The sequence below is a fragment of the Hypomesus transpacificus genome, chromosome 14 (genome assembly GCF_021917145.1).
Source record: "Hypomesus transpacificus isolate Combined female chromosome 14, fHypTra1, whole genome shotgun sequence".
Classification (NCBI taxonomy): Eukaryota; Metazoa; Chordata; class Actinopteri; order Osmeriformes; family Osmeridae; genus Hypomesus; species Hypomesus transpacificus.
Genome location: NC_061073.1, coordinates 9,367,616 through 9,395,214, shown reverse-complemented (window position 1 = coordinate 9,395,214; position 27,599 = coordinate 9,367,616). Strand labels below are relative to the sequence as shown.

Here is a 27,599-nt window from a genome sequence, read left to right as displayed (position 1 = left end):
GCAACAAGTTAGAGGAAATTTGATCTGCTTGTGCTTGTTCACTGCGGTGACAACTCACCTACTCCAAATACAGCTTTCTCTCTCAGACTACCTTAAACCACGGACCGCTGCTTGTTGAAGATGTGGACGTTGGCCCGAATTTCAGTGTGTTAAATCTATGGAAGTGGCATTTACTCTAGTACCTATAGCCTCTACCCGTAGCGTCTCAGGTAAGATACGTTTATGCACGTCGAATCCACAACGTTGTGACAAAGCGCTGGATTCCAAGTCCAAACTGTTATCTTTTTAGTTGCCTGTAATGCTTTGTTGTCCTCGATCATTTTACGCTTTGGCGTTACAGTATGTTCCTATATTCTGAAAACACCTGATTATAATCTGGTTTTTACCACAATGTAACTATGGGGATGTCAAAAGTTATAAGCTCCACAGAATAGTTTGAAGATTTGGGTACAAAATGAAACGGCAAGCTGTACGATTTGTCTCATATATGGGGCTGTGCTTCACCGTTAAGACATAATTGTCGGATATCTGTTGTGCGTTAACTGGCATTTCAGTGATGCAAAGAATCTCGAAAATAAAAATCCCATTACAATATCAGTCACGTGGTCGTAGGTACGCGGCGGCTGATTTCTTTTTCAGGAACGGAAACTGTCACCTTGCTTGCACATGGTTTTCCATGTCTAAGTCTCTCACATTTGAGGCATGCCTTTGTGATATGATTGATCGTTTTTCCAACAACTCCCAAGAGCCCATTTTAGAACCGGAGAAGTCATCATCGTCAGAAACTCTGTATAGTCACCATCAAGCGGGTTGCCTGGTTCTTGTGTTAATAATTACACACGGCATTAAGTACATGCTGAGGTTGTATGTAAGAGGAAAGTATAACTGATAAGTTACTTGTCCAGTAGTCCTACGTTGTTGATCAATAACAACAATTAATATTAGTTTACTGGAATTATTGGATAGCATTTTGAATAAGCTCTAGTGGTGACACATTTCCATATTGATCTATGATGGGTAAGAGCAAAGTAGTGGAAATTAAAGTGTGTCTTACCGAGATTGATCTACAGTAATATACTGTACTTAAGGATTTCAAAAACCTGGGTGCAGAGTGACACAGCTCTTTGAAGTTAGGGACACTGGGTGCAGGGTGACACAGCTCTCTGAAGTTATGGACCCTGGGTGCAGACACAGCTCTCTGAAGTTATGGACCCTGGGTGCAGACACAGCTCTCTGAAGTTAGGGACCCTGGGTGCAGACACAGCTCTCTGAAGTTATGGACCCTGGGTGCAGACACAGCTCTCTGAAGTTATGGACCCTGGGTGCAGACACAGCTCTCTGAAGTTATGGACCCTGGGTGCAGACACATCTCTCTGAAGTTAGGGACCCTGGGTGCAGACACAGCTCTCTGAAGTTAGGGACCCTGGGTGCAGACACAGCTCTCTGAAGTTATGGACCCTTGGTGCAGACACAGCTCTCTGAAGTTAGGGACCCTGGGTGCAGACACAGCTCTCTGAAGTTATGGACCCTGGGTGCAGACACAGCTCTCTGAAGTTATGGACCCTTGGTGCAGACACAGCTCTCTGAAGTTAGGGACCCTGGGTGCAGACACAGCTCTCTGAAGTTATGGACCCTGGGTGCAGACACAGCTCTCTGAAGTTATGGACCCTGGGTGCAGACACAGCTCTCTGAAGTCTAGCCTTGCAGAAGGCTGAGGTAGTGTTGTCTTTTCGCCACGTAAAGAATAGGAACGATGAAAGGCCCCCACAGTCTGGGGGATGAGAGACAGAGGCCTGGAGCTTCCACAGTCTGGGGGATGAGAGACAGAGCCCTGGAGCTTCCACAGTCTGGGGGATGAGAGACAGAGGCCTGGAGCTTCCACAGCAAGGATCGTGGATGGAGGTTTTGGAAAGCCCAACATCTCCATTTAAAGACTAAACAAGTAAACATGGGAGCTTTTATTTTGACTGATTGAAAGACAAACCTGACATGACAACCATGCTGTTGTCATGTATACAGTTACAGCCTATTCATATTGGAAGTAGGATTACTGACCCATTGGTTGTAAATTGCAGTCATATAACATCCTATAATCACATTGCATCTGAAGGATATTAGCCTTATTACTCTGAGTGGGGCACATCATTCCTCTTTACAACTCTAGGAAGCTGAGATGTGAGGGTTATAGATATGTTTGTCACTAATGTGCATAGCCCAAAAATGCTAAACCTTATCATAAGAGGTCATGACAGCAGAGTATACACAGTATAAAAGATCTATTCATAATGAATCATCCACCTTTAACCGGACCCAACTGACCACTGCCCCCTCAGGGGTTTGGTATGCAAAGCCGCGGTGTGGGTTAGGCCGCCGTAATGGTGTTTACAAGTTTACGACCCAGTAAGTCTGAATGGTCTGTAAGCGAAGGCTTCTTCCTGCTCCGATGGACAATGTGTGTTCTGCTCTGTGTGTGTTTTCTGCTGTGTGTGTGTGTTCTGCTTTGTGTGTGTGTGTTTTCTGCTGTGTGTGTGTGTTCTGCTTTGTGTGTGTGTGTTTTCTGCTGTGTGTGTTTTCTGCTGTGTGTGTGTGTTCTGCTTTGTGTGTGTGTTCTGGTCTGTTTGGGCTGCTGCTCTAACGAGCTGCTCTCATCACTCAAGGACAAACACACAAGGGACCCATTGAAGAGGTTCTGGAACCGTTTCAGTTCCTCTTGGGACTTGACCAAGCACAGCCTCAACAGGGGACACGGCAGTTTCATCCTCCAAGTTCACCTCTTCATCTTGTTTCTGTCTCAAGTTCTAAAGTCTGTTCTGGGGGACAGACTTTATGATCAGTATGTACTGTAACAACATTCTACCTTTTATCTGCATATGTTTGAGCACATATGAACCTCACTGATGCAGGGCTGCTATGACGCTAGTCTGTGTTGCTCTCCAGGGAGGGGGGACTGTATTTTCCTACCATTTGCATGAGTCAGACACGTGAGTTGTTGGGGATTAGGAGGAGGCAGGAGGGCTTGGAGAGACAACATAAGCAGGGGTGGGTCGGGGGGCAGCAGGGGGGCGTGTCGGTGAGGGGGCAGCAGGGATGGGTGAGGGGAGGAGATACCTGGGGAACATTGAGATCCCTCGCCCCTCACCTTTTCTCCTCTGTTCTGATTGGCTACAGAGGGGCCTAGACAGGGAGGGGAGAGAGGCACGCTCCTGGAAGTGGTCAGTCAGTGCTGCATGTGTTTACCAGGATAGAGCTGCATGTGTTTACCAGGATAGCGCTGCATGTGTTTACCAGGATAGGGCTGCATGTGTTTACCAGGAGAGCGCTGCATGTGTTTACCAGGAGAGCGCTGCATGTGTTCACCAGGATAGCGCTGCATGTGTTTACCAGGAGAGCACTGCATGTGTTTACCAGGATAACGCTGCATGTGTTTACCAGGATAGGGCTGCATGTGTTTACCAGGAGAGCGCTGCATGTGTTTACCAGGAGAGCGCTGCATGTGTTCACCAGGATAGCGCTGCATGTGTTTACCAGGAGAGCACTGCATGTGTTTACCAGGATAACGCTGCATGTGTTTACCAGGAAAGCGCTGCATGTGTTTACCAGGAGAGCGCTGCATGTGTTTACCAGGATAGCGCTGCATGTGTTTAACAGGATAACGCTGCATGTGTTTACCAGAATAGCGCTGCATGTTTTACCAGGAGAGCGCTGCATGTGTTTACCAGGATAGCGCTGCATGTGTTTACCAGGATAGCGCTGCATGTGTTTACCAGGATAACGCGGCATGTGTTTACCAGGAGAGCGCTGCATGTGTTTACCAGGAGAGCGCTGCATGTGTTTACCAGGATAGCGCTGCATGTGTTTACCAGGATAACGCTGCATGTGTTTACCAGGAGAGCGCTGCATGTGTTTACCAGGATAGCGCTGCATGTGTTTACCAGGATAACGCTGCATGTGTTTACCAGGAGAGCGCTGCATGTGTTTACCAGGAGAGCGCTGCATGTGTTTACCAGGATAGCGCTGCATGTGTTTACCAGGATAACGCTGCATGTGTTTACCAGGATAGCGCTGCATGTGTTTACCAGGACAAACGGAACGCAGGGGAGAGATAATAATAGTTGACGTCATGTATTCCCCCGGCAGATCTATTAATAATGTCATCCCCTAGAGTAAACAGGCTTTTTATAAATCCGGTCTCCCATGGTAACAGGCGTGTGTTTTGTTTGGAGCCTTTCCCACAGCGCAAGGGCAGCAGGGGGTCCAGCGGGGGGGGCGTGTAGGTATGAGAGCTGTAGGGTTGCATGTGGGGCCTGCAGGGGGGCGTGTGGGGGCTGCAGGGGGGCAGCAGGGGTGGGTAAGGGGGCAGCAGGGGTGGGTGAGGGAGCAGCAGGGGTGGGGGAGGGGCAGCAGGGGTGAGTGAGGGGGCAGCAGGGGGGTAGTAGGGGTGGGTGAGGGGGCAGCAGGGGGGTAGTAGGGGTGCGGGAGGGTGTGAGGGGGCAGACAGGAAATTAGAAGAGCCTGCTCGTATTCAGGTAGAACGCAGGTGAACTGATTTCCCTGTGTTGGTCTCGAGGGCTGAGGGATGATTTCCATGATTCAGTCGTTTGCTGTGTGGACTTGGAAGACCTGGAGACCAGAAGACCAGGAGACCTGAAGACCTGAAGACCTGAAGACCAGAAGACCTGAAGACCTGAGGACCTCAAGACCAGGAGACCTGTGGACCAGGAGACCTGAAGACCAGGAGACCTGAGGACCTGAAGACCAGGAGACCTGTGGACCAGGAGACCTGAAGACCTGGAGACCTGAAGACCAGGAGACCTGAAGACCTGGAGACCTGAAGACCTGGAGACCTGAAGACCTGAAGACCAGGAGACCTGTGGACCAGGATACTTGAAGACCTGAAGACCAGGAGACCTGTGGACCAGGAGACCTGTGGACCAGGAGACCTGAAGACCAGGAGACCTGAAGACCTGAGGACCTGAAGACCAGGAGACCTGTGGACCAGGATACTTGAAGACCTGAAGACCAGGAGCTGAGAGCTGAGAACTTCATCATCACACAGGATGTTCTGCGACGCTCCCAAGCTGCTGTGTGTTTCAGCATTCTGACCTCGTGAGTGAACGACCTGTGGTATTCATGTAGGCCGGTGTTTGCATGAGACTGTTGACCATTACACAAGCCTGGTGAACTCTGACCTGGGAGCGCTGCCAGAACACCTTTTTTTCTTTCTATTTTTTTCTTCTTTCTTTCTTCAGGCTGTTGCCATGGTAACAAGAAGAAGAAAAGAAAAAAGAAACCTAGTGGCATTTGAGAGAGAGGTTTTCCAAGCCAGGGGCTTGAAGCCTACTGATCCCACTCACAACAAAGCTTCCAGTAAGTTATGGCAACACAGTCCTGTCTGGAAGATCTGTTTTCTTGTAAACAGCCTTTTTTCAGTGGTTTATTTTCATTTCCTTCTTCATTCTAAACCCTGGAGCCAGATTAAGCCTGGGTCTTGGATAAAGACCTGCATTCAGGAGTCTATCTGTGTTTGGGACACTCCCCTTTCTGTCCCGACCATGTGAACGCAAACACACAAGTGTTGCAGTGTTCTGAGCAGAGCTGGAATCACATAGCAGAGCTCACTGGCGTCACTCACCCTTCACGTCCACCGCTTTACAAAGGATTGGTTAGTATTTCTAGTTGAGAATATAGAGAATATTTCCTTGTTCTGACACGGCTTAGCCACTCCTCCAGAGAGCAGAGGAGAATGAGGCAGGTGTTGGCTTGAGGAGATCCCTCTGGTGTAAACCCTGACTGCTGCTCTGCGCTGGTGGAAGAGATGCTGCAACCAGGGTGTATGTTCTGTTCCAGCCAAACCCATCATCTGTCAGGAGAACTTAACACATGCTGTCTTTAGAAGATACTCGTTCTTGTCTGAAGGTGTGATCATGGGTTGTGTGTGTGTATGAGAAAGAGAGTGAGTGTGTGTGTGTGTGTGAGAGAGAGAGTGTGAGTGTGTGTGTGTGTGAGAGAGAGTGTGAGTCTGTGTGTGTGTGTGTGTGTGTGTATTTCCTCACCTTCATATTTCGACGCTGTCAAACCCTCTGGTGTCTCTCTCTCTGTCCCTCTCTCTATGACCACAGAGCTGAGGTGAAGAGACAGTCACACAGCAGTCTATCTCTGTCAGGTTCGAAATCCATCTGTCCCAGTTGATCATGCTGGTGCTGTGAGTCATCAGCGTTAGGAAAAAGGTTTTCAGCGTGTGAGATAAGGAAGGACCTTGGTCTCAGTGCGTCAGACCTGAAGAGGGACAGGGAGTGTTGGGACATGCTGAGTGGTGGTCTTATCTCCCAGCCCCCTATGTGTTATCAGTCTCACTCATCTGTTTTAGCACAAAGTATCAATGGCACCTTGAGCTTTTTTTAACTTGCAGATTCCTAAGCAACCAGGAAGTTTTTTTTTTTTCTACCTGGACAGCTGGAGAAGATAATGAGGATGTTCTATGTAAGATAGTGAGGATGTACCATGTAAGATAGTGAGGATGTGTTTATGTGCTGTCTTTAGCATACTGCCTCTCGCTTAGACGAGCTGGAAAACATTCTCTTTTCTCTGATGTGCTAATCAGCCGTTCTAAATGTGTTCTTTTGGGAGTAACAGAAAGGATAGCAAACACCCAAACAGACAGTTTGTTCCTGCAACACTCACACCTCTGTTTAACGGTGTCTGATGTATTCCTCTCTCCCTTCCTGTCCTCCTCATCTCTCTTGTGGCCTCCATTTCTACAGAGCAAACTGATGCTGTATGTTGTAGTGACAGCTACATTTTCACTTCTTAATCTTTTCTATCTTCTACAGCATCAATAATGTTGTCTTCCTTTCTTACTCTCTCTGATTCTTTTTCTTTCATTATTCTCCCTCTCTTTCTTTCTCTTAGCTGTTCGGATCTTACTCTGTCATACGACCTAGGATGCTGTCCTTGTCGACCTAGCATCCTGTCCATGGTATAAGTGCCTCACAGTGGTGTCAGATCAATGGTATTATGATGAATCGTAGAAATATTTAGTTGTTGTGACAGGGACCTGTGCTCAGGTCAGGAGAACTGAAAGAATCCTTGGCTTTTTGATACTGTTGTCATGGTTCTAACCTTGACCCTCGACCAGAGCTAATGACCACTCAGACCTCTTCTCAGACCAAATTTCCTGGTCAAAACCGCTTTGCTCCTGCGCTTCTGATCAATGTAGCCTTACGTCCACACGGCCTTCTGGGTAGTCTGTTCCAGAACGTTCTCAGGCCGCCAGAAACCCTGGAATCCTTTCCTCCTCTCAGTGTGTGACCAGCTGTTGTTCCCTCCCCAGGCTGGAGAAGATGACGGAGCACCAGGAGCCGGGCGATGACATCAGCATCCTGCCCCCCCACCAGCTGCCAGACCCCCCCAGGGACGAGGAGGCACACTGCCCCCCACAGTTCAGGTACGGTACTGCAGCGACCTGCTGGCGGAGCATAGTCACACTCCAGGACTGAGGCGGGGAGTTCCCATCCAGATGCTCATGTGGCTGTGGTTTCTCTCACATAACTGAGAGGCCCAGCAGATAGGCTGGTCACCTGGTATCACATCAGATACCAGGTGACATGAGGAGTCGTCCTCTGACTGTGTCGTACGTACGGCTGAACTCCCAACTAGCTCAGCCTCAGAGGAGCTGCTGTGGTCAAACCAAGGAGAGGCCTAACAACAATACTGGTGTATTTAATACCTTACTCGCCTACGTTTCCCAGCATCCTCTTCTCTAGCTCAAGTCTACACATGCACACAGCCTTACCCAGACACAGGAACAAGAGCACAGTAGGGCTGTGTACATCCACTCATTAAATGTGTCAAGTCAGTGGATTATCTTCTTTTCCATTGCAGTGTTTTGTAAACACATATGGTATTATGCAGTCACACAATCAAGGGTCCACCCCCTTTCACCCCCTTTTTTCCAGAGCTTTTTTCTGGAGGCTTCCTTACTTCGTAGACACCCAACAAAAAATGGCCAGGCTGGTGTGTGGAGGTGTGTGTGGCCAGGCTGGTGTGTGTGGCCAGGCTGGTGTGTGGAGGTGTGTGTGTGTGGCCAGGCTGGTGTGTGTGGCCAGGCTGGTGTGTGGAGGTGTGTGTGGCCAGGCTGGTGTGTGTGGCCAGGCTGGTGTGTGGAGGTGTGTGTGTGTGGCCAGGCTGGTGTGTGTGGCCAGGCTGGTGTGTGGAGGTGTGTGTGGCCAGGCTGGTGTGTGTGGCCAGGCTGGTGTGTGGAGACGAGCCCTCTTGCCTGCAGAGCTGCAGCCTGCAGGCGGTGGTGCCCAGCCTGGGTCCTCAGGGAGCCCTCTTCCAACACACAGGATTTTAATGAACGGTTTGTTAGCAGGCTTCTGCTGAGCTTCATAACGACCTGTCCGTGTGAATCAGGTGTGTTGGAGCAGGGAAACATCTTTGTAGAACATGCAGGACAGGAACCAGGGGCTCAGGAGACTGATGATAGCAGCATGTTAGTACAGCACAGGTGAAGGCTGGCTGGAGACACGCCCTCGCTCTGGATACAGCAGACAGCAGCTGTGCTCCCCACACATGGCTGGTTTCTTAGTGACGGAAGCTTGAGGGGGGAGTCTGTCACGTCACCGTGTGATGTTCCAGTCACACAGTCGGGGCTCTGCTGCTTGTCTGTGTGTGTGTGAGTGTGTGTGTGAGTGTGTGTGTGAGTGTGAGTGTGAGTGTGAGTGTGAGTGTGAGTGTGAGTGTGTGTGTGAGTGAGAGTGAGTGAGTGAGTGAGTGAGTGAGTGAGTGAGTGAGTGAGTGAGTGAGTGAGAGTGAGTGAGTGAGTGAGTGAGTGAGTGAGTGAGTGAGTGAGTGAGTGAGTGAGTGAGTGAGTGAGTGAGTGAGTGAGTGAGTGAGTGAGTGAGTGAGTGAGTGAGTGAGTGAGTGAGTGAGTGAGTGAGTGAGTGAGTGAGTGAGTGAGTGAGTGAGAGTGAGTGAGTGAGTGAGTGAGTGAGTGAGTGAGTGAGTGAGTGAGTGAGTGAGTGAGTGAGTGAGTGAGTGAGTGAGTGAGTGAGTGAGTGAGTGAGAGAGAGAGAGTCTGGCAGCAGATGAAAGCGCAGCAGTACTGTGTGTGGAAGGGAACGATACAGGGAGGGGGGTGTGGAAAACCCCCTTTGGTGGAAGCACACACACACACACATACATACATACATACATACATACATACATACAGTGCCCTCCAAAAGTATTGGAACAGTGAGGCGAATTCCTTTATTTTTGCTGTAGACTGAAAACATTTGGGCTTGACATCAAATAATGAACGTGAGACCAGAGATCAACGTTTCAGCTTTTATTTCCAGGTATTTACATCAGGATCTGATGCACAACTAAGAAAATATCACATTTTGTTTGAATCCACCCATTTGTCTTGTGATCAAAAGTATTGGAACAGATATACTTAAAACATATTTAAGTGAATAAGACTTAATATTTAGTTGCAAATCCTTTGCTTTCAATAACTGCAGCAAGTCTGTGACCCATTGACGTCACCAAACTTTTGCATTCTTCCTTTTTGATGCTTTCCCAGGCTTTCACTGCAGCCTCTTTCAGTTGTTGTTTGTTTTGTGGGGTTCCTCCCTTCAGTCTCCTCTTAAGCAGGTAAAATGCATGCTCTATAGGGTTTAAGTCTGGAGATTGACTTGGCCAGTCTAATACCTTCCATTTCTTGCCCCTGATGAACTCCTTTGTTGTTTTGGCAGTGTGTTTTGGGTCGTTATCTTGCTGCATGATGAAGGCTCTGCCAATCAGTTTGGTTGCATCTTTCCTTAAATTGGCAGACAAAATGTTTCTGTAGACTTCCGAGTTCATTTTGCTGCTGCCATCATGTGTTACATCCTCAATGAAGATTAATGAGCCCGTCCCAGAAGAAGCCATGCAAGCCCAAGCCATGACATTACCTCCACCGTGTTTCACAGATGAGCTTGTGTGTTTGGGATCATGAGCAGTTCCTTTCTTTCTCCAAACTTTAGCCTTTCCATCACTTTGGTAAAAGTTAATCTTTGTCTCATCAGTCCATAAAACTTTGTCCCAGAATTTTTGAGGTTCATCTCTGTACTTTTTGGCAAATTCCAGCCTGGCCTTCCTATTCTTCTTGCTAATGAGTGGTTTGCATCTTCTGGTGTAGCCCTTGTACTTTTGTTCATGAAGTCTTCTGCGAACAGTAGATAGTGATACCTTCACTCCTGCCATCTGGAGGTTGTTGCTGATCTCACTAACAGTTGTTTTAGGGTCTTTCTTTACAGCTCTCACAATGTTTCTGTCATCAACTGCTGATGTTTTCCTTGGTCTACCTGTTTGACGTCTGTTACTTAGTACACCAGTAGTTTTCTTCTTCTTCAGGACATTCCAAATGGTTGTACTGGCTATGGCCAATGTTTCTGCAATGGCTCTGATTGATTTTCCATCTTCTCTAAGACTCACAATTGCTTGTTTTTCACCCAAAGACAGCGCTCTGGTTTTCATGTTGTTTTCACCTCTGAATACAGTCTGCATAGACAAAACCTATCTTACCCAATCTGAACCTGAGTGTAGACATTCAGTGGTATTTATTGATTGAATAATGTATGTAATAGGACACACCTGGGCAACAAAACACACCTGTCAGTCACATGTTCCAATACTTTTGCTCACGTGACAAATGGGTGGGTTCGAACAAAAAGGTGATATTTTCTAATTTGTGCATCAGATCCTGATGTAAATACCTGGAAATAAAAGCTGAAACGTTGATCTCTGGTTTCACATTCATCGTTTGATGTCAAGCCCAAATGTTTTCAGTCTACAGCAAAAATAAAGGAATTGGCCTCACTGTTCCAATACTTTTGGAGGGCACTGTACATACATATACAAACACGTATACATACACAAACACACACACACTGTGCAAGCACAAGCGCATGCACACACCCATTCGCTCAGCCATACATATGAACAGACACACATGCATTAGCACAAGCATAAACATTTGACAGACCTGCTCACACACACACACACACGCAACTGTTTCTGGAGCTCCTATCTGCTCGCTGCATTGAGCCAGAGAGGGGGGGGATAGAGAGGGGGGGGGAGATAGAGAGACAGAGGGGGAGAGAGAGAGAGAGAGGGGGGGAGAGTGAGGGAGAGAAAGAGGGACTACCAGTGCGAGTCCTGGAGATGAGTGTCCAACAGGATGAATAGATAAACAGAAGCCTTCAGAGGTGTCTCTGATGGTGGGTTGCTGGATGTGCAGCTCCTGAGGCAGCTTGGAGGTGATGTAAGCTGAGCATGTGTGAGAGAGGAGCTAAGACACAGATAGAACCTTCTGGATTCCACAGACCATCCCCTCCTGTGGGCTCACATACTGTCACACACACAGGAGAAATGCTTCAGGAGGGAGGGAGGGAGGGAGGGAGGAGCCTTCTCACGTTTACAAGACTGGGATGCAGACTGTGTTATGTAACCAATATCGGACGAGGGGAGGGAAAAGGAAAAAGTAGATCGAAGGCGCAGAGTGAGAGGTAGAGAGAGAGAGAAGAGATGAGGAGAGGAAGAGAGTGTCACACACACAGATACACCCACACAGATACACAAACACAGATATACACACACACAGATACACACACACACACACACAGATACACACACACAGATATACACACACACAGATACACACTCACACACAATTACACACACACAGTTATACACACACACAGATACACACTCACACACAGATACACACACACACACACACTCTGCCACCAAGCCGTCACATGGTAGTTATGTCCCAGAGAGAGCCACAATCCATGTGTAGGGGGTTAAATATTGGCCAAGCAACCAAAACGAATTCCCCTATGGTTTAAAGGAAGATGGGAAACTGAACAGTGTATTAGCATGAACCAATAATGCCAAAACCAATTCCAGGTATTTGACAATATGGGTTAAAGCAGAGCAAGAATGGTCAAGGAAGGTTAAATGAAATACACATTTAATAACATTGCAAATGAATGAAATCAATTACAAGGCAAACATGTTACAAAATGAAGGCTTTAATTCTTACCCACTCTACCGTGATCATTGTAAATCAGAGAGAAAGCAAGAGGTGAGCAAGGAGTAGGACAGTAGGACAAGGGAGAACTGAGGAGAAAGTCTCAGGAGATGTAGAATCCAAAGAACAATGCATTGCAATTCCCTTTATACACAAGAACAACCAATCAGACCACATCTTGAATGGGGTGTGAGAGCCATCAAGTTGAGACCGTCCAGAAACTCCAGACTTTAGCATATGAGAGGTGGGGGCAGGTTTGACACCCAGCCTTACACATGCGTCTGGAAATAATGACAATGCTGTCATGTTCCGTTTGGGGATTAGACAGCACACACACCTGCCTGCCTCCCACACACACACACACACACACCTGCCTACCTGCCTCACACACACACACACACACACTTGCTACCTCCCTTCCCCTTAACTGCTAGCCTTCAGCTGAGCTTGTCCATGCTTTAAACAGTCCTGTAGCTAGAGTTACACTACATTCAACATAATGCTTGTACATGCTTTAAAAAGGAAGGATTTAGCATGGCACAGCCTCAGATAGACATTCACCTCAGCTGCAGTGCATCAGGTGCAGAACATCAGCTGCAGAACATCAGCTCAGAACATCAGCTCAGAACATCAGCGCAGAACATCAGCTCAGAACATCAGCGCAGAACATCAGCTCAGAACATCAGCTCAGAACATCAGCTCGGAACATCAGCTCAGAACATCAGCGCAGAACATCAGCTCAGAACATCAGCTCAGAACATCAGCTGCAGAACATCAGCTGCAGAACATCAGCTCCAGAACATCAGCTCAGAACATCAGCTCAGAACATCAGCTCAGAACATCAGCTGCACAACATCCGCTGCAGAACATCAGCTCCAGAACATCAGCTCAGAACATCAGCTCAGAACATCAGCTGCAGAACATCAGCTGCAGAACATCAGCTCAGAACATCAGCTCAGAACATCAGCTCAGAACATCAGCGCAGAACATCAGCTCAGAACATCAGCTCAGAACATCAGCTGCAGAACATCAGCTGCAGAACATCAGCTCCAGAACATCAGCTCAGAACATCAGCTCAGAACATCAGCTGCACAACATCCGCTGCAGAACATCAGCTCCAGAACATCAGCTCAGAACATCAGCTGCAGAACATCAGCTGCAGAACATCAGCTCAGAACATCAACTGCTGAACATCAGCTCAGAACATCAGCTGCAGAACATCGGCCTTGTGTAGCGGCTACTGTCGTGTTGGCCGCAGCCTGTCTGAAGATTGACTTGTGAGGTGAATATGTTATGGTTATTTATTGAAGACAGGGGTGCACATAACTGGTACGCAGGTACTTATGCGCTACAAAAATCAGGAATGCGTGATGCCACTTGTATTACTATTCACGTTTGCGTACTCCATCTTGATCTTCTCAACTAACCTTGCACATGACATATTGCTCATCAACTACTGTCAGAGATGTCTAAAAAGCAACAGACATTAAGCAGCTTCTTTTGCGTTTCGCCACCTACAAAGAAACGCCAACTGGAGCCTGAGCCGAATATTTTTTTTTTTTTTTTTTAAGTGGCTCCAAGATGTGCAGTGGCTTGATGCTAACGATGAGCGCACTGAACTGTGGTGCAAGATTTGCTGCTCAAATCCACAACTAGCAGACAAAACAGGTGCGTTTTATTAAGGCTCAAAGAATTTCAACCATCCTTTATTTGAAAATCATGAAAAGAGTGTGGCGCAAGCCATTACTAATAAACAAGCTACCCGACAAGAAATGTCCAGTCGCCCACTTGCCAGATGGCAAGACAAGCTGAATGAAAACCAGCAGCAAGCTCTGTCTAATGATTTTCTCCTCGCCTTCCATAAAGCTAAACACGCACGCCCCATGTCTTCCTATTCTGAAGATATTCCTTTACTGAAGCGGCTAGGAGTAAATCTGTACTCTGTAGAGACTGCGGTCACTCTGTTTTTATGAATATATAATAATCTGGGTCTAACCAGGTTAGAGGTTAGATCCTTCTTTTACATTAAAACTATTATTAAACTATTAGTGTATACTCACACAAAAAATGCCACAGCCACCAAAACAAGAACACTCATGAATCAACAACCAACATGTTAAAGTGAGGCTTAATCGGGGAAAACAACTTTTGTGTAGGCTTACATGTGTGGCCTACAAACACAGGCTAAACTTGGCATGTGACTGACTGACTAGTATGCTCTGACCTGGTGCCTGTAGCCTCAGCGAGGGAGCTGCTCTGAGGGCTTGGGGTGGTGCAAGGACTGGGTTTAGCACCTGTTCTTTCTGTTATGTCTGGGTTTCACAAGAGACGGTCACGTTTTGTGGGCTACATTTCTTTTATTTAGCGTAGCCTTGGGCTAAACAGCTGTTTGGTTTACTAGTAGCCTGTGTACCATGGTTAATAAACCTCAATTCAGGAACTTCATCTTATGCCTGGACGATTGTTCTTAGTCAGGTCATTACAATAGATTTTATCTTCATCATCTACCATGCAGGTAGCTGAAGTAGAGGACAGTGGGGGTGACACTGAGGAAGACAGTGGGGGTGACACTGAGGGGGACAGTGGGGGTGACACTGAGGAGGACAGTGGGGGTGACACTGAGGAAGACAGTGGGGGTGACACTGAGGAGGACTGTGGGGGTGACACTGAGGGGGACAGTGGGGGTGACACTGAGGAGGACAGTGGGGGTGACACTGAGGAGGACAGTGGAGGTGACACTGAGGAGGACTGTGGGGGTGACACTGAGGGGGACAGTGGGGGTGACACTGAGGGGGACAGTGGGGGTGACACTGAGGGGGACAGTGGGGGTGACACTGAGGGGGACAGTGGGGGTGACACTGAGGAGGACAGTGGGGGTGACACTGAGGGGGACAGTGGGGGTGACACTGAGGAGGATAGTGGGGGTGACACTGAGGGGGACAGTGGGGGTGACACTGAGGGGGACAGTGGGGGTGACACTGAGGGGGACAGTGGGGGTGACACTGAGGAGGATAGTGGGGGTGACACTGAGGAGGACAGTGAGGAAGACTGCACTTCTTAAGACCACCCTACATATGGGGTGAGTACCAAACATCTCCTGGTACTTACCTGAGTAACTCACTGAAAAGGTTATGTGCACCCCTGCTCAAATACTATGTAGCCAGCGCAATAATTTAGAACGGTAAACAGACAGTTTTGCTGCAACTACATAGTAGGTGTCCGTATATCACCGGACATTGGACACCCCTGCAGCCAATCAGAATCGAGTATTCACCCAGACCATGGTATCACTTCAAATAACTGGAGGATAACAAGAGGAAATTGTGAGGGAGTTTTATTCACTCACACAGGCTGTACAGTATTGAACATACACATTGTTATATATTTAGGAAATGTAATCTCTAATTTAACATTGTCGAGTGTTGCTTTATATTACCGGAGCGTACGCTGTTGCTGCTAACGCTGCTGCTAGCTGTGTGCTTTGCGGGCATGTGATGTTTTAGGCTGGAAGTACTCCGGTGATAACTAAACTCAGCCTGACAATCAGTATGGCCTCTCTCTCTCTCTCTCTCTCTATCGCCTCCTGCTCTCTCCTTCTCTCTTCTCTCTCTCCTTCTTTCCTCTCTCTTTCTCCTGCTCTCTCCTGCTCTCTCCTCTCTCTTTATCTCCTCCTGCTCTCTCCTTCTCTCCTCTCTCTCCTTCTCTCCTCTCTACCCTCTCCTTCTCTCCTCTCTCTCCAGTGTGAGTGTATGTACAGGAGATTAGTGTGTGTGAAGGCCACACTGAATGGACCTGGACTGAGGAGCCTTCAGGCCTGACTGAATAGACAGAGCTGAGGCTGTGTGTGTGTATACTGTGTGTGTGTGCACGAGTGTTTGTGTGTGTGTGCGCACAAGTGTGTTCTGTGGGAAAGGGCCACCTGAGGAGAGTATTCATCTCCACAGAGGCCTTACTCACTGTGAGCTCTCTCTCACACACACACACACACACCTACTCACTGTAAGCTCTCTCACACACACACACACACACACACACACCTACTCACTGTGAGCTCTCTCTCTCACACACACACACACACACCTACTCACTGTGAGCTCTCTCACACACACACACACACACACACACCTACTCACTCTGAGCTCTCTCTCTCACACACACACACACACACTTAAACCCATCTATATAAACACAGAAACCTTCCTGTGTATTGCCTACAGACACGTTTCATACAGTGGTGTAGGGGTAAAAATTGAGGTGAGTAAACTATGAATTTTATTATTTATTTATTTACAGGGTCGTCAAGCCCCCCCCCCCCCTCCTCCGTAGGCTACGGTTGCCGAAAAACTACATGCATTGACATTTCAGCCCCTTCACAGAGGCTTGAGAACCCTGTTTATTTATTCATCATTAAGTTTCATTAGGCTTACTTGGATGGAACCAGTAAAGTTGGCTTGTATCTGCATCATCGTATTTAAAAGAACGTTAATAATAGTAGGCTATAGCCGTTTGTCCCATGTCTTAATGCTATGTCGTGCAAACCAAAACGTTTACAAACGTGAATTGATCTTACTTGAGGCCTTTAGCGGGCATCTGTGGGAGTGGGAGCACTCGATGGTCTCTTCAAAAAAAGCCTGATATCCAGGGCTAATTAATCCATTCCGAACAGGTAGACTAATCCACAACGTGTATGTGTGTGGACATACTTCGTGGATCCTGATTGGTGTCGCCGCCGCAACGCATTGATTGGAGGGTCACAGACCATACAGCGCAGATGAATTGATTCAGACTACAGCGTTGATATGTTAAACAATATGACAATATGACAACGACAGAATACGAGGCGCAGGGAACTTAGATGCCCCCACTACATCCCTGGTTTCATATAAATAAGTTATCTTGTACAAATTCTGTGAAGGATAGAATACCTTCTAACTGCCTGCAGCCTACTGCCTGCTAGATCAGTTTTGCTTTAGCTGGAATGTCATCTATCTGGGCTCTCATAAAAGACACACACCTCCCTGATGTGTCCTGAAGTCTGTGTTTGCAGGAGGACATAAACTGGTGTGGTACTGTCCTCATCAAAGACATGAGGACTCAGAACAGCAGGCCAGCTTTACAGCGTGTATATATAGTCATTGTGTCAACACACACTCACTCAAACACAGACACAGACACAGACACAGACTCCACACTACAACTCTCATAAAACGGATTGATGTTTACAAGAAGTTGTCTGCCTGAGCTTCTGCTGCGGTCTTGTCATGGAGACTGGTTCCATGGTCAACTTATCTCACTGTGGCTTCTTTAAGCCACCTGACTGCAGAGGTATTTGAATAGCCAGAAGAGAAAGTGACAGAGTAGCCTGTCTGCGAGGCCAACTGGCCTCAAGCAGCCTGATTCAGCTCACTGATTAAATCCCTACATCCTAAAACAGTCTCAAACTGTGAGTGTACAGCAGGGTGACAGACCACCCGGACAGGAGGCTGCCTGGATGCCTGGCTGTGTGCCTGCTCCTGGGTGGAGGGTCTTGCTAGGTGAGTGAGTCAGGATACTGACGTTATAGTCAGTGAGTCCTTTACTTGACTTTTTCAACTTTGCATATACGTCACTTTACATGTTCTACAAAACATTTACATCCAGCCCTTCCGAAGTATAGGGTTAGGCCTCCTCTGGTTTAAACCTCATTGGACTGTTTGCATCGATGTTTGCATCGATGTTTGCATGGCTGCTGTTGATTAATAAGATGGTGTGTGTCTGTCTGGGTGGGCTGTCTGTCTAGGAATTTGTGAGTGTGTGTGTGTGTATGTCTGGTTTCAACTTCTTGTGTGTGTGTGGGGGAGAGTGTGTGTGTGTGTGGGAGAGTGTGCGTGTGTCCGGTTTCAACTTTGTTTGTCTCCTCTCTAGACTGCAGCTTATCGATGACCTGTCTTATGAAGACGTGAAGAAATGTTACCGGGGCTCAGTGAGTACTGCTTTATCTTCTCTCTCTTCTCTGTGTGTGTGTGCGAGAGAGAGAGAGAGAGAGAGAGAGAGAGAGAGAGAGAGAGAGAGAGAGAGAGAGACAGAGAGAGAGAGAGACAGAGAGAGAGAGAGAGAGAGAGAGAGAGAGAGAGAGAGAGAGAGAGAGAGAGAGAGAGGGAGAGATTGTGTTTGTTTAGGTGTCTGTGTGTGTAGATTCATGTAGATTTGTGTGTCGTGTGGGGGGGTTTTCATATGTAAGATTTGATCAAAGTAGTACAAACAATGTGCATTTATCCATGAATCAGATCAAATTAGATTAAACAATCTATTCAACACTCTTGGTCTGAACGCACGGAAATACGCTCAAACACACATTCAAACATGCACACAAAGATACAGCCACTTCCAGTCTGAGACGCTGAGAGGAGAACATAAATCTCACAGGTCTTTTCGTTGTGTAAATCCCTCTGGATGTTTCCTCTGTGGTCACATGACCGTCACCTCCAGAGTCTGTTCTAACACACGTCCAGTCAGACGGGGAAGGGGCACCTGGCTCCCTGTGCAGGAGGAGGAAACAAGGCAAGCTGCTGTCTGGAGAGAGAGTAGACCACACAGGAAGGGGAGGGGCTAGGACAGGAAGGGGTGGTGTGTATCACACATACAGGAAGACTATGTGTGATAGCCGATGGAGGTTAGGGCCACCTTTAGCAGTATGTGTGTGTGTGTGTGTGTGTGAGAGAGAGAGACTGGACTGGACATGACCACAAGATCAGAATCAAGACCAAGTTAAAAATGGATTTACACCGCGTCTCCTCTCCTCCTCCTCTCATCCCCCTCTCTTCTCCTCTTCTCACCTCCCCCTCACCTCTCTCCTCCTCTCCTCCCCCTCTCCTCTCCTCCTCTCCTCCCCCTCTCCTCTCCTCCTCCTCTCCTCCCCCTCTCCTCTTCTCACCTCTCCTCCCCCTCACCTCTCTCCTCCTCTCCTCCCCCTCACCTCTCTCCTCCTCTCCTCCCCCTCTCCTCTTCTCACCTCTCCTCCCCCTCATCTCTCTCCTCCTCTCCTCCCCCTCTCCTCTCCTCCTCCTCTCCTCCCCCTCTCCTCTTCTCACCTCTCCTCCCCCTCACCTCTCTTCTCCTCTCCTCCCCCTCACCTCTCTCCTCCTCTCCTCCCCCTCTCCTCTCCTCCTCCTCTCTTCTCCTCTCCTCCCCCTCTCCTCTCCTCCTCCTCTCTCCTCCTCTCCTCTCCTCCTCCTCTCTTCTCCTCTCCTCCCCCTCTCCTCTCCTCCTCACCTCTCTCCTCCTCTCCTCCCCCTCTCCTCTCCTCCTCCTCTCTCCTCCTCTCCTCTCCTCCTCCTCTCTTCTCCTCTCCTCCCCCTCTCCTCTCCTCCTCACCTCTCTCCTCTCTTTCTCTCCTCCCCCTCACCTCTCTCCTCCCCCTCACCTCTCTCCTCCCCCTCACCTCTCTCCTCTTCTCCTCTCCTCCTCACCTCTCTCCTCTTCTCCTCTCCTCCTCACCTCTCTCCTCTTCTCCTCTCCTCCTCACCTCTCTCCTCTTCTCCTCTCCTCCTCACCTCTCTCCTTTTCTCCTCTCTTCCTCACCTCTCTCCTCTCCTTCTCTCCTCCTCTTCCTCCCCCCTCCCGACAGACGGTGAGCAAGTACAACTCCCAGTATCACAAGCTCTTCCAGACTGTTCCCAAGGAGGAGATCCTCATGAAAGGTGAGACACAGACCAGCTCTCCTACGAATCACCCCTAGCTTAACACAAGCGTGTGTGCGTGTGTGCATATATGTGTGTCATGTATATGTGTGTGTGTGCTCCAGGTCTCACCTGTCCTGTCTCTCCCCAGTGTACTGTGTGTGTGTGCTCCAGGTCTCACCTGTCCTGTCTCTCCCCAGTCTACTCCTGTGCTCTCCTGCGGGACATCCTGCTGCAGGGGCGTCTCTACATCTCACGCAATTGGCTGTGTTTCTATGCCAACCTGTTTGGGAAGGACATCAAGGTACCAGTCTGACCTCCTGCTCCTCTAGCTTCCCTCACTTCCCTGTGTGTGTGTGTGTGTGTGTGTGTGTGTGTGTGTATGTGTACATTCCAGCTGGTCCAGAGATTAGTTTGTTGTTCGTCCCGCCACCCCCCACCCCCCACTGTTTGTTTTGGAGCCACCAGGTTCCTCCTCCTCTTCCTCCTCCTCTTTGCATCTGCTAAATGAATACATGATTACATTCTTTTAATATTAGACTTGTAAACGTAGGTCACATGACATTCTTACAGTGTAAGCAGTGTGTGTGCTGCTCCTACAGGTGGCCATACCGGTGGTGTCTGTCCGGCTGGTGAAGAAACATCGAACCGCCGGCCTGGTGCCCAACGGCCTGGCCACCACCATCGACACCAGCCAGAAGGTAGGACATGTCTGGGTTCCCCATGGTTCCCCCCTGCCTGCCTGTCTTCCTGCTTGTCTGTCTGTCTGTCTTCCTGCCTGTCTGTCTTCCTGCCTGCCTGTCTTCCTGCCTGTCTGTCTTCCTGCCTGTCTGTCTTCCTGCTTGTCTGTCTGTCTGTCTTCCTGTATGTCTGTCTTCCTGCCTGTCTGTCTTCCTTGAATAATTTGATTCCAGTTTCCTGCTGTAGTGCTCTCAGCTGTCAGCCAGACCAGATCAGGTGAAACGTCACGTAGTCATCATGCCCTGTGGTCCAGGGGATCAGGACAGGGGGTACATTCGTCACAGCTCCTCATGGAGCAATCCAGACAACCTGCAGGATTCCTGCGTCGCTAGTCTGTCCAAAGTTTAATAGAGCACAGTGTTCAGTAGATCAGCCTGCTGGATAAGGCTGGATGTACACAGGCCACAGAGCACAGAGCTGTCTTCAGGGAGAGTTGTCTCTGTACACAGGCCACAGAGCACAGAGCTGTCTTCAGGGAGAGTTGTCTCTGTACACAGGCCACAGAGCACAGAGCTGTCTTCAGGGAGAGTTGTCTCTGTACACAGGCCACAGAGCACAGAGCTGTCTTCAGGGAGAGTTGTCTCTGTACACAGGCCACAGAGCACAGAGCTGTCTTCAGGGAGAGTTGTCTCTGTACACAGGCCACAGAGCACAGAGCTGTCTTCAGGGAGAGTTGTCTCTGTACACAGGCCACAGAGCACAGAGCTGTCTTCAGGGAGAGTTGTCTCTGTACACAGGCCACAGAGCACAGAGCTGTCTTCAGGGAGAGTTGTCTCTGTACACAGGCCACAGAGCACAGAGCTGTCTTCAGGGAGAGTTGTCTCTGTACACAAGGCCCAAATAGAACATCCACAAAGCTAACATTGCCTGGCAAGCAAATAATAAAGACAAATCTGTCATACAAAGAATCTGATTTAAAAGTGAGTAGTGCCTCCATTGACATTTAAACATGTTTTCAGTTAGAAGGTGCCTTTAAAGCACAATCCTGTTGAATATTTGGTCATTTCCTGTGGGGTCAGATAGGGGTGATTTATCAGTGCAGTTCAAATAACCAGGCTGTTTATGGACCTTATGGTTGTTAGTGAAGACAGTTCAAACTTCTAGCTGAGATCAGTCTTGTCCTTGATTATGTGTAGAGGCTACTGTAACTGGGTGATACACTGGAATATCTTTAAAGATTATAATCAAGTGTGTTGATAGATTACAATCATTAATATCCAACATGTCAGACTCTCATGCTTCACTGGACCATTTCAGAGCAGCTTCAGCTGACGTGTTGTTTCTGTTGTGATCGTCCTGCAGTACGTGTTTGTGTCCCTGCTGTCCAGGGACAGCGTCTACGATGTCCTCCGGAGGATCTGTACACACCTGCAGGTGAGCTGATCCTGCAAGTGACCCCCTAGAATGATGCTGCAAGTGACCCCCTAGAATGATGCTGCAAGTGACACTCTAGAATGATTGTGCAGGTATACTGCAGGTGTACCTGAGGTTCCCTAGACCTGAACCTGTGAGAACCATGTTGACCTGACCCTGTCTGCTGTGTGAACCCTGACCCTGTCTGCTGTGTGAACTCTGTACCCATTTTAAAACTAGAGGGGATCGATCATTCCGAGCAGTGGCCCTTAGGTTACATTTACATTTATTCATGTAGCAGATGCTTGTCTGCTAAATGAATTTTGGTTGTTGAATGCCTTGCCTCCCTTTATACAGTGTGCAACTTCTGTCGAAACTTTTAAAAAGCAACTCAAGACTTTGCCATTCAAGCAGGCTTTTAGTTTTGGTCGAGGGGGTTTTTATGGTTGTTTGTCATGTTTTCTATTTAAAATGTTCCTGTATTCTAAATTTGTAGTGTTATATTTCATTTTGTTGTGAAGCACTTACTGGTTTTTAGCTGCGAGAGGTGCTATACAAATAAACTTGACTTACTTACTTACTCTGAACCTGTCTGCTCTCCTCGTGCAGGTGAACGGTAAGAAGAGCCTGAGTCTGAAGCTATACCTGGAGGAACCCAGCTCCCTGTCTATGGTACACACACACTATCACACACTCACTCAAACATGCACATGCACAGACACACTTACACTCACACATACACTCACACATACACTCTCCATCTCCACATCTCTCTCTATCTCTCTATTTAAACATCACTGTTGACACTGTCTAGAGTCTGCTGCTACTGTTTGTTGACTAGCTGCCATGCTACGATAGCATCTTTTTCCTGATGGAGGTGTACCTAGGCTGTGGGTGAAGGCTCTACAACATTCTAATATGACAGTGTATGAGATTCTGGAGGCTTTACAAGGTTAGCGTCTCCTTTCACGTCAACTTGTGTTTATCGTTCATCCCCGAACATATTCCTCTTGTTCCTTCATGAACAGCAGGGGTTTTGGAGCCAGCAGAGACATGGGAATGTGAGGAACACAAATATACGTCTGCATACAAACCTCACAGTGTACATTCCTGTGTGCCACTAAACTCTTTCAAAAAAGGATGCCAATTGAATATGCTCTGTGGTTTCTTATGTGTTTCACGCCTTACCTGGTTGATGTGCTTTACAGGAAACTTAGAACACACACATTCCTGATTCACTGATGTTATTTGGCTCATTTATTTTTGCCTCTCCTCCTCCTCTTCCTCCTCTTCATTCTCCTCTATCTCTTCCTCTCCTCCTTTATCTCTTCCACTATCTCTCTTCCCCCCCAGGATGAGTTCCCTGTGGTGGCCGACTTCCCCCCGGTGTTGAAGTGGAGGAGGCAGCCATCTGTGCCCTCGGTGTCCTCCTCCCTCCCAGACCTGCTGGGAAACTCCACCAGTAGCCTGAGCACTGTGGACACCCCCTACCCCGCAGAGGCTCCGCTCACCGGTAGGCTGCCTCACCTGTCAATCATCTGCACCCTCCAATCCAGGGTCTCCCAGCTTATCTTCAATTGTCTTGAAATAACAATAAAATAGGAAAAACATCAGTTGAGACAATTTCGCAGCAGCATACCTTTAGCTGTCTCCACAGTTAACACTTCCTGTCCACAATGAACACTTCCTGTCTACACAGTAGACACTTCCTGTCCACACAGTTAACATTTCCCGTCTACACAGTTTACATTTCCTGTTAACTCTTCCTATTCACACAGTTTACACTTCCTGTTAACACAGAGGTTGGAGGCATGCTATATTATAGCTATTTCTTGTTGAAGGGCCAGGGTGTTTAAGCTGAGTTGGTCACTGTGAGACATGTATGCTTTCTCTGGGCTCAGTTTTATCTGTCTGTGTTTGGACGACTGGTCGATACTGTATCCCTCCTGATACCTCAAGTTGAGGTGTTGGCCAGGTACTGCTAATATCCTGTGAACGCTGCCACCCTCCAAAACAAGACTGTTGACTCTCACTCTGATAACTAGGGTCACGACCAGCCTGGTTAATTAGTAATAGCCCTTGTCTAGCATTGAGCCTGGTCCTCACCTCACTAACCCTAAGCATGCTTATACAGCCACTTAATTGCCTGACCTTAGATGGTCTCGGTTAGCTTGTGTAAGCTAGATATGGTCTGTGTTAGCTTGTGTTAGCTAGAAAATTGTCTGTGTTAGTTTGAGATGATCTTGGTTAGCTTGAGATGGTCTTGGTTAGCTAGAGTTTGTCTGGATTAGCTTGTACTAGCTAGAGATGGTCTGGGTTAGCTAGAGCTTGTCTGGATTAGCTTGTACTAGCTAGAGATGGTCTGGGTTAGCTAGAGATGGTCTGTGTTAGTTTATGATGGTCTGTGTTATCTTGTGATGGTTTGGGATAGCTAGAAATGGTTTGGGTTAGCTAGAGATGGTGTGGGTTAGCTAGAGATGGTTTGGGTTAGCTAGAGATGGTCTGGGTTAGCTAGAGATGGTTTGGGTTAGCTAGAGATGGTCTGGGTTAGCTTCTGATGGTCTGTGTTAGCTAAAGATGGTCTGTGTTAGCTTGTGTTAGCTAGAGATGGTCTGGGTTAGCTAGTGATTAGCCTTAATCTCAGATGTCTGTTGTCTATTCTTTGCTACTCTCTCTTCCCCAGTTTTCTCCTTCAACAGCTCGGTGGATTATGCCGGAAGGTGTGTGTTTGTAGTTGTGAAGCTGTGTGAAGGAGTGCTGCTTTGAGGCTGTGGGGAGAGATCTGGATCTGGTATCAAGCTTCTGGTGTAGCGCTGAGAGACCAAGCCAGACAAGGTCTGAGGAAAACAGCCAAAGCAGAAGACACATTACCACACAGAACAAGCTAACCAATGCTAACGTTTGTGTATGTACAGTGTAGCGTGATGCTAAGGCTGTCGGTGAATCTCTCTAGTCTCTCCTCCTAGTCTTCCTTGACAGAATACCAGGGATGAGAACTGGTTAGCATTTAGCCACCCCTATTGACCTCAATTCAATGTAATGCTATGCTAACTGGATCTGTGTTGTAATGACATGTCTAGACCGCAGTCTGGAGACAGAGAAGATTCTGCTGACCGAAGCAGCCCCAGAGCTGGGACCCCTGGAGTACCAGCTGCTCAAGTTCTTCATCCTGCTGTGAGTCATGTTCCCACCTCTACATACAGATACAGCTGTACAAGCAGTTACATTTCATTCATTTCATTTGTATCCAAAGCGACGTACAAGTAGAAACAAGTAGACATACACAGAAGTTCATGGATCAGAAGCGCTTTTTTTTTTTTTGACGGCCAGAGTGAAGGAATGGCCTGTATTGACAAGGCACAGTGCACAGTAACCACATCTCAGCTACCAGACACAGTGCACAGGAACCACATCTCAGCTACCAGACACAGTGCACAGTAACCACATCTCAGCTACCAGACACAGTGCACAGTAACCACATCTCAGCTACCAGGCACAATGCACAGTAACCACATCTCAGCTACCAGGCAGAGTGAACAGCATTAATATCTGCACCAGGCAAAGTGAACAGCAGTAATATCTCAGCTACCAGGCACAGTGAACAGCAGTAATATCTGCACCAGGCACAGTGAACAGCAGTAATATCTGCACCACGGAGCAGCAGTAACGTAACTGCTTATGACACACAGACTCATGGAGGTACGAGCCATTCGGCTGCAGTTACACCAGGCCTTCCTGCCCTTACAGCAAGAACAAGCTCATTATTGTATACTCTACACACCCATGACAACATCTGACTCCTGCACACATGCAAACACACACAATGAACACACACAAACACTTACACACATTATAGACAATACCTCCTCTCCATTTAGGTACTAATAGCTACACCTGTATAGCATTTTACATAGCCTACATGTTTTGTATAGCCTGCACACACAGATCTCTTGTCATGTTACTGGAAAAACTGTTTCTTGTACTACTTGACTCTGTTATTGTTTTAACCACAAAACCACTGCCACCTGCTGGTAACAAGTGGGATTGCTACTGTGTTCATGCAACAGTATAACTGTTGATTTTAGCCAATACTGCACCTGCTGTCCTCTGGTCAAGGAACATGCCCATGTTGAAGTCAGTGTGTGTATAATTGTATAGCTATAAACCATAGTTTATAGTTAGAGCACTGCAAGAGGTCGCAGGTTCAATCCCTTCATTTGTACTTTGGAGACAATAATACATACAGCGCTGGAACCAATTAAGAGACCATTGCACCTTTTCCTTTCCTTTCGAAAAACGTTGATAAGGACATGTTTGAGTGAGGAGCAGAAGGGTTCAAGAGGCAACTGCAAGTTGAACTCTCACACAAATGTTTCCTTCTCAACATTTTTGGAAAAAGAAAAAGGTGCAGTGTTCTTTGCAGAGCTATATGTATGTGTATCGTTTTATATTCTTATTATAATAAATATGTGTTTATGATGTGAGGGTGAAGGGTGTGTTTATGATGTGAGGGTGAAGGTTGTGTTTATGATGTGAGGGTGAAGGGTGTGTTTATGATGTGAGGGTGAAGGGTGTGTTTATGATGTGAGGGTGAAGGGTGTGTTTATGATGTGAGGGTGAAGGGTGTGTTTATGATGTGAGGGTGAAGGGTGTGTTTATGATGTGAGGGTGAAGGGTGTGTTTATGATGTGAGGGTGAAGGTGTGTTTATGATGTGAGGGTGAAGTTGTGTTTATGATGTGAGGGTGAAGGGTGTGTTTATGATGTGTGTGTGAAGGTGTGTTTATGATGTGAGGGTGAAGGTGTGTTTATGATGTGTGGGTGAAGGTGTGTTTATGATGTGAGGGTGAAGGTGTGTTTATGATGTGAGGGTGAAGGTGTGTTTATGATGTGAGGGTGAAGGGTGTGTTTATGATGTGTGGGTGAAGGTGTGTTTATGATGTGAGGGTGAAGGTGTGTTTGTCTCCTCAGCATCGTGCTCCTCATCCTGTCCTCCTGCTACCTGGCCTTCAGAGTCTGCAGCCTGGAGCAACAGCTGGCCTTCCTTAACACACACTCCACCCTGCCCCTGAGAGAGAGGTAACACACACACACTCCACCCTACCCCTGAGAGAGAGGTAACACACACACACACTCCTCCCTGCCCCTGAGACACAGGTATCACACTCACTGTTCAGAGGTCAGACAAACACAACTATTATAAATAAAGACATACACATAAATATATAATAACACACACATCAAGTGCTGTCCCTTTAATAATGCATTAACTGTTTCATAAGTGTCGTTGTCATACCGATGTGCACTTTTGTCCCCTCCCAGGTAACCCTCATCCGTCCCCATTGGACGGACAGCCTGTCAGTCACAGAGTTCACCTGCCGATTGGGCCAACAGTCTTGGTTCTGTCACCTGTTCCCTCCGTCGCCCCCTGCTGGCCATCCCCTAAAAAGACTCAAGACCAACCAAGACTGAACAGAAACACGGCACCTACACTGGCAGCCCTTTAGGAGTGCTAGCGAGGCAATAACTCCTTTCTCCCATCCCAAGAGACACTGGCTGTTTATCAATCTGAAGAATGCTAAGAACTTACTTGCGTTCTTGAGAAGAACTTTCTTGCCAAGCGTCTTGCGAGAACGGTCTTGCAGGACGGGGAGCGATTTGAGAAGCGTGTGTTCATGCAATGATTTCTGGGAAATCCGATGCATTCTCTCTGACCAAGTCACCATCCGATGCATCCTCGATAAAAGGGGCGGATCAAGAACACTTCCGGGTATTTTGGGCGTTCTTGGT

The 27,599-nt window shown here is 47.7% G+C and overlaps 1 protein-coding gene across 4 annotated transcripts; it reads left to right on the top strand.

Annotated features, from left to right (window-relative positions):
- LOC124476921 (GRAM domain-containing protein 2A) lies at positions 1 to 27,599 on the top strand. 4 transcript variants are annotated; one of them, XM_047034369.1, is made up of 13 exons: positions 4,853 to 5,106; positions 5,250 to 5,367; positions 7,331 to 7,444; positions 17,963 to 18,020; positions 19,665 to 19,737; positions 19,917 to 20,020; positions 20,319 to 20,417; positions 21,760 to 21,831; positions 22,420 to 22,482; positions 23,164 to 23,323; positions 24,891 to 24,984; positions 26,781 to 26,888; positions 27,132 to 27,599. In XM_047034369.1, exons 3-13 carry the CDS (start codon positions 7,341 to 7,343, stop codon positions 27,133 to 27,135), a joined length of 939 nt encoding a protein of 312 aa, XP_046890325.1. In that variant the 5' UTR covers positions 4,853 to 5,106; positions 5,250 to 5,367; positions 7,331 to 7,340; the 3' UTR covers positions 27,136 to 27,599. The 4 variants fall into 4 exon arrangements, with proteins under 4 accessions (XP_046890324.1, XP_046890325.1, XP_046890326.1 ...); XM_047034368.1 differs by lacking the exons at positions 4,853 to 5,106; positions 5,250 to 5,367 and adding an exon at positions 1 to 209; XM_047034370.1 differs by lacking the exons at positions 4,853 to 5,106; positions 5,250 to 5,367 and having other exon boundaries at positions 7,357 to 7,444; positions 20,299 to 20,417.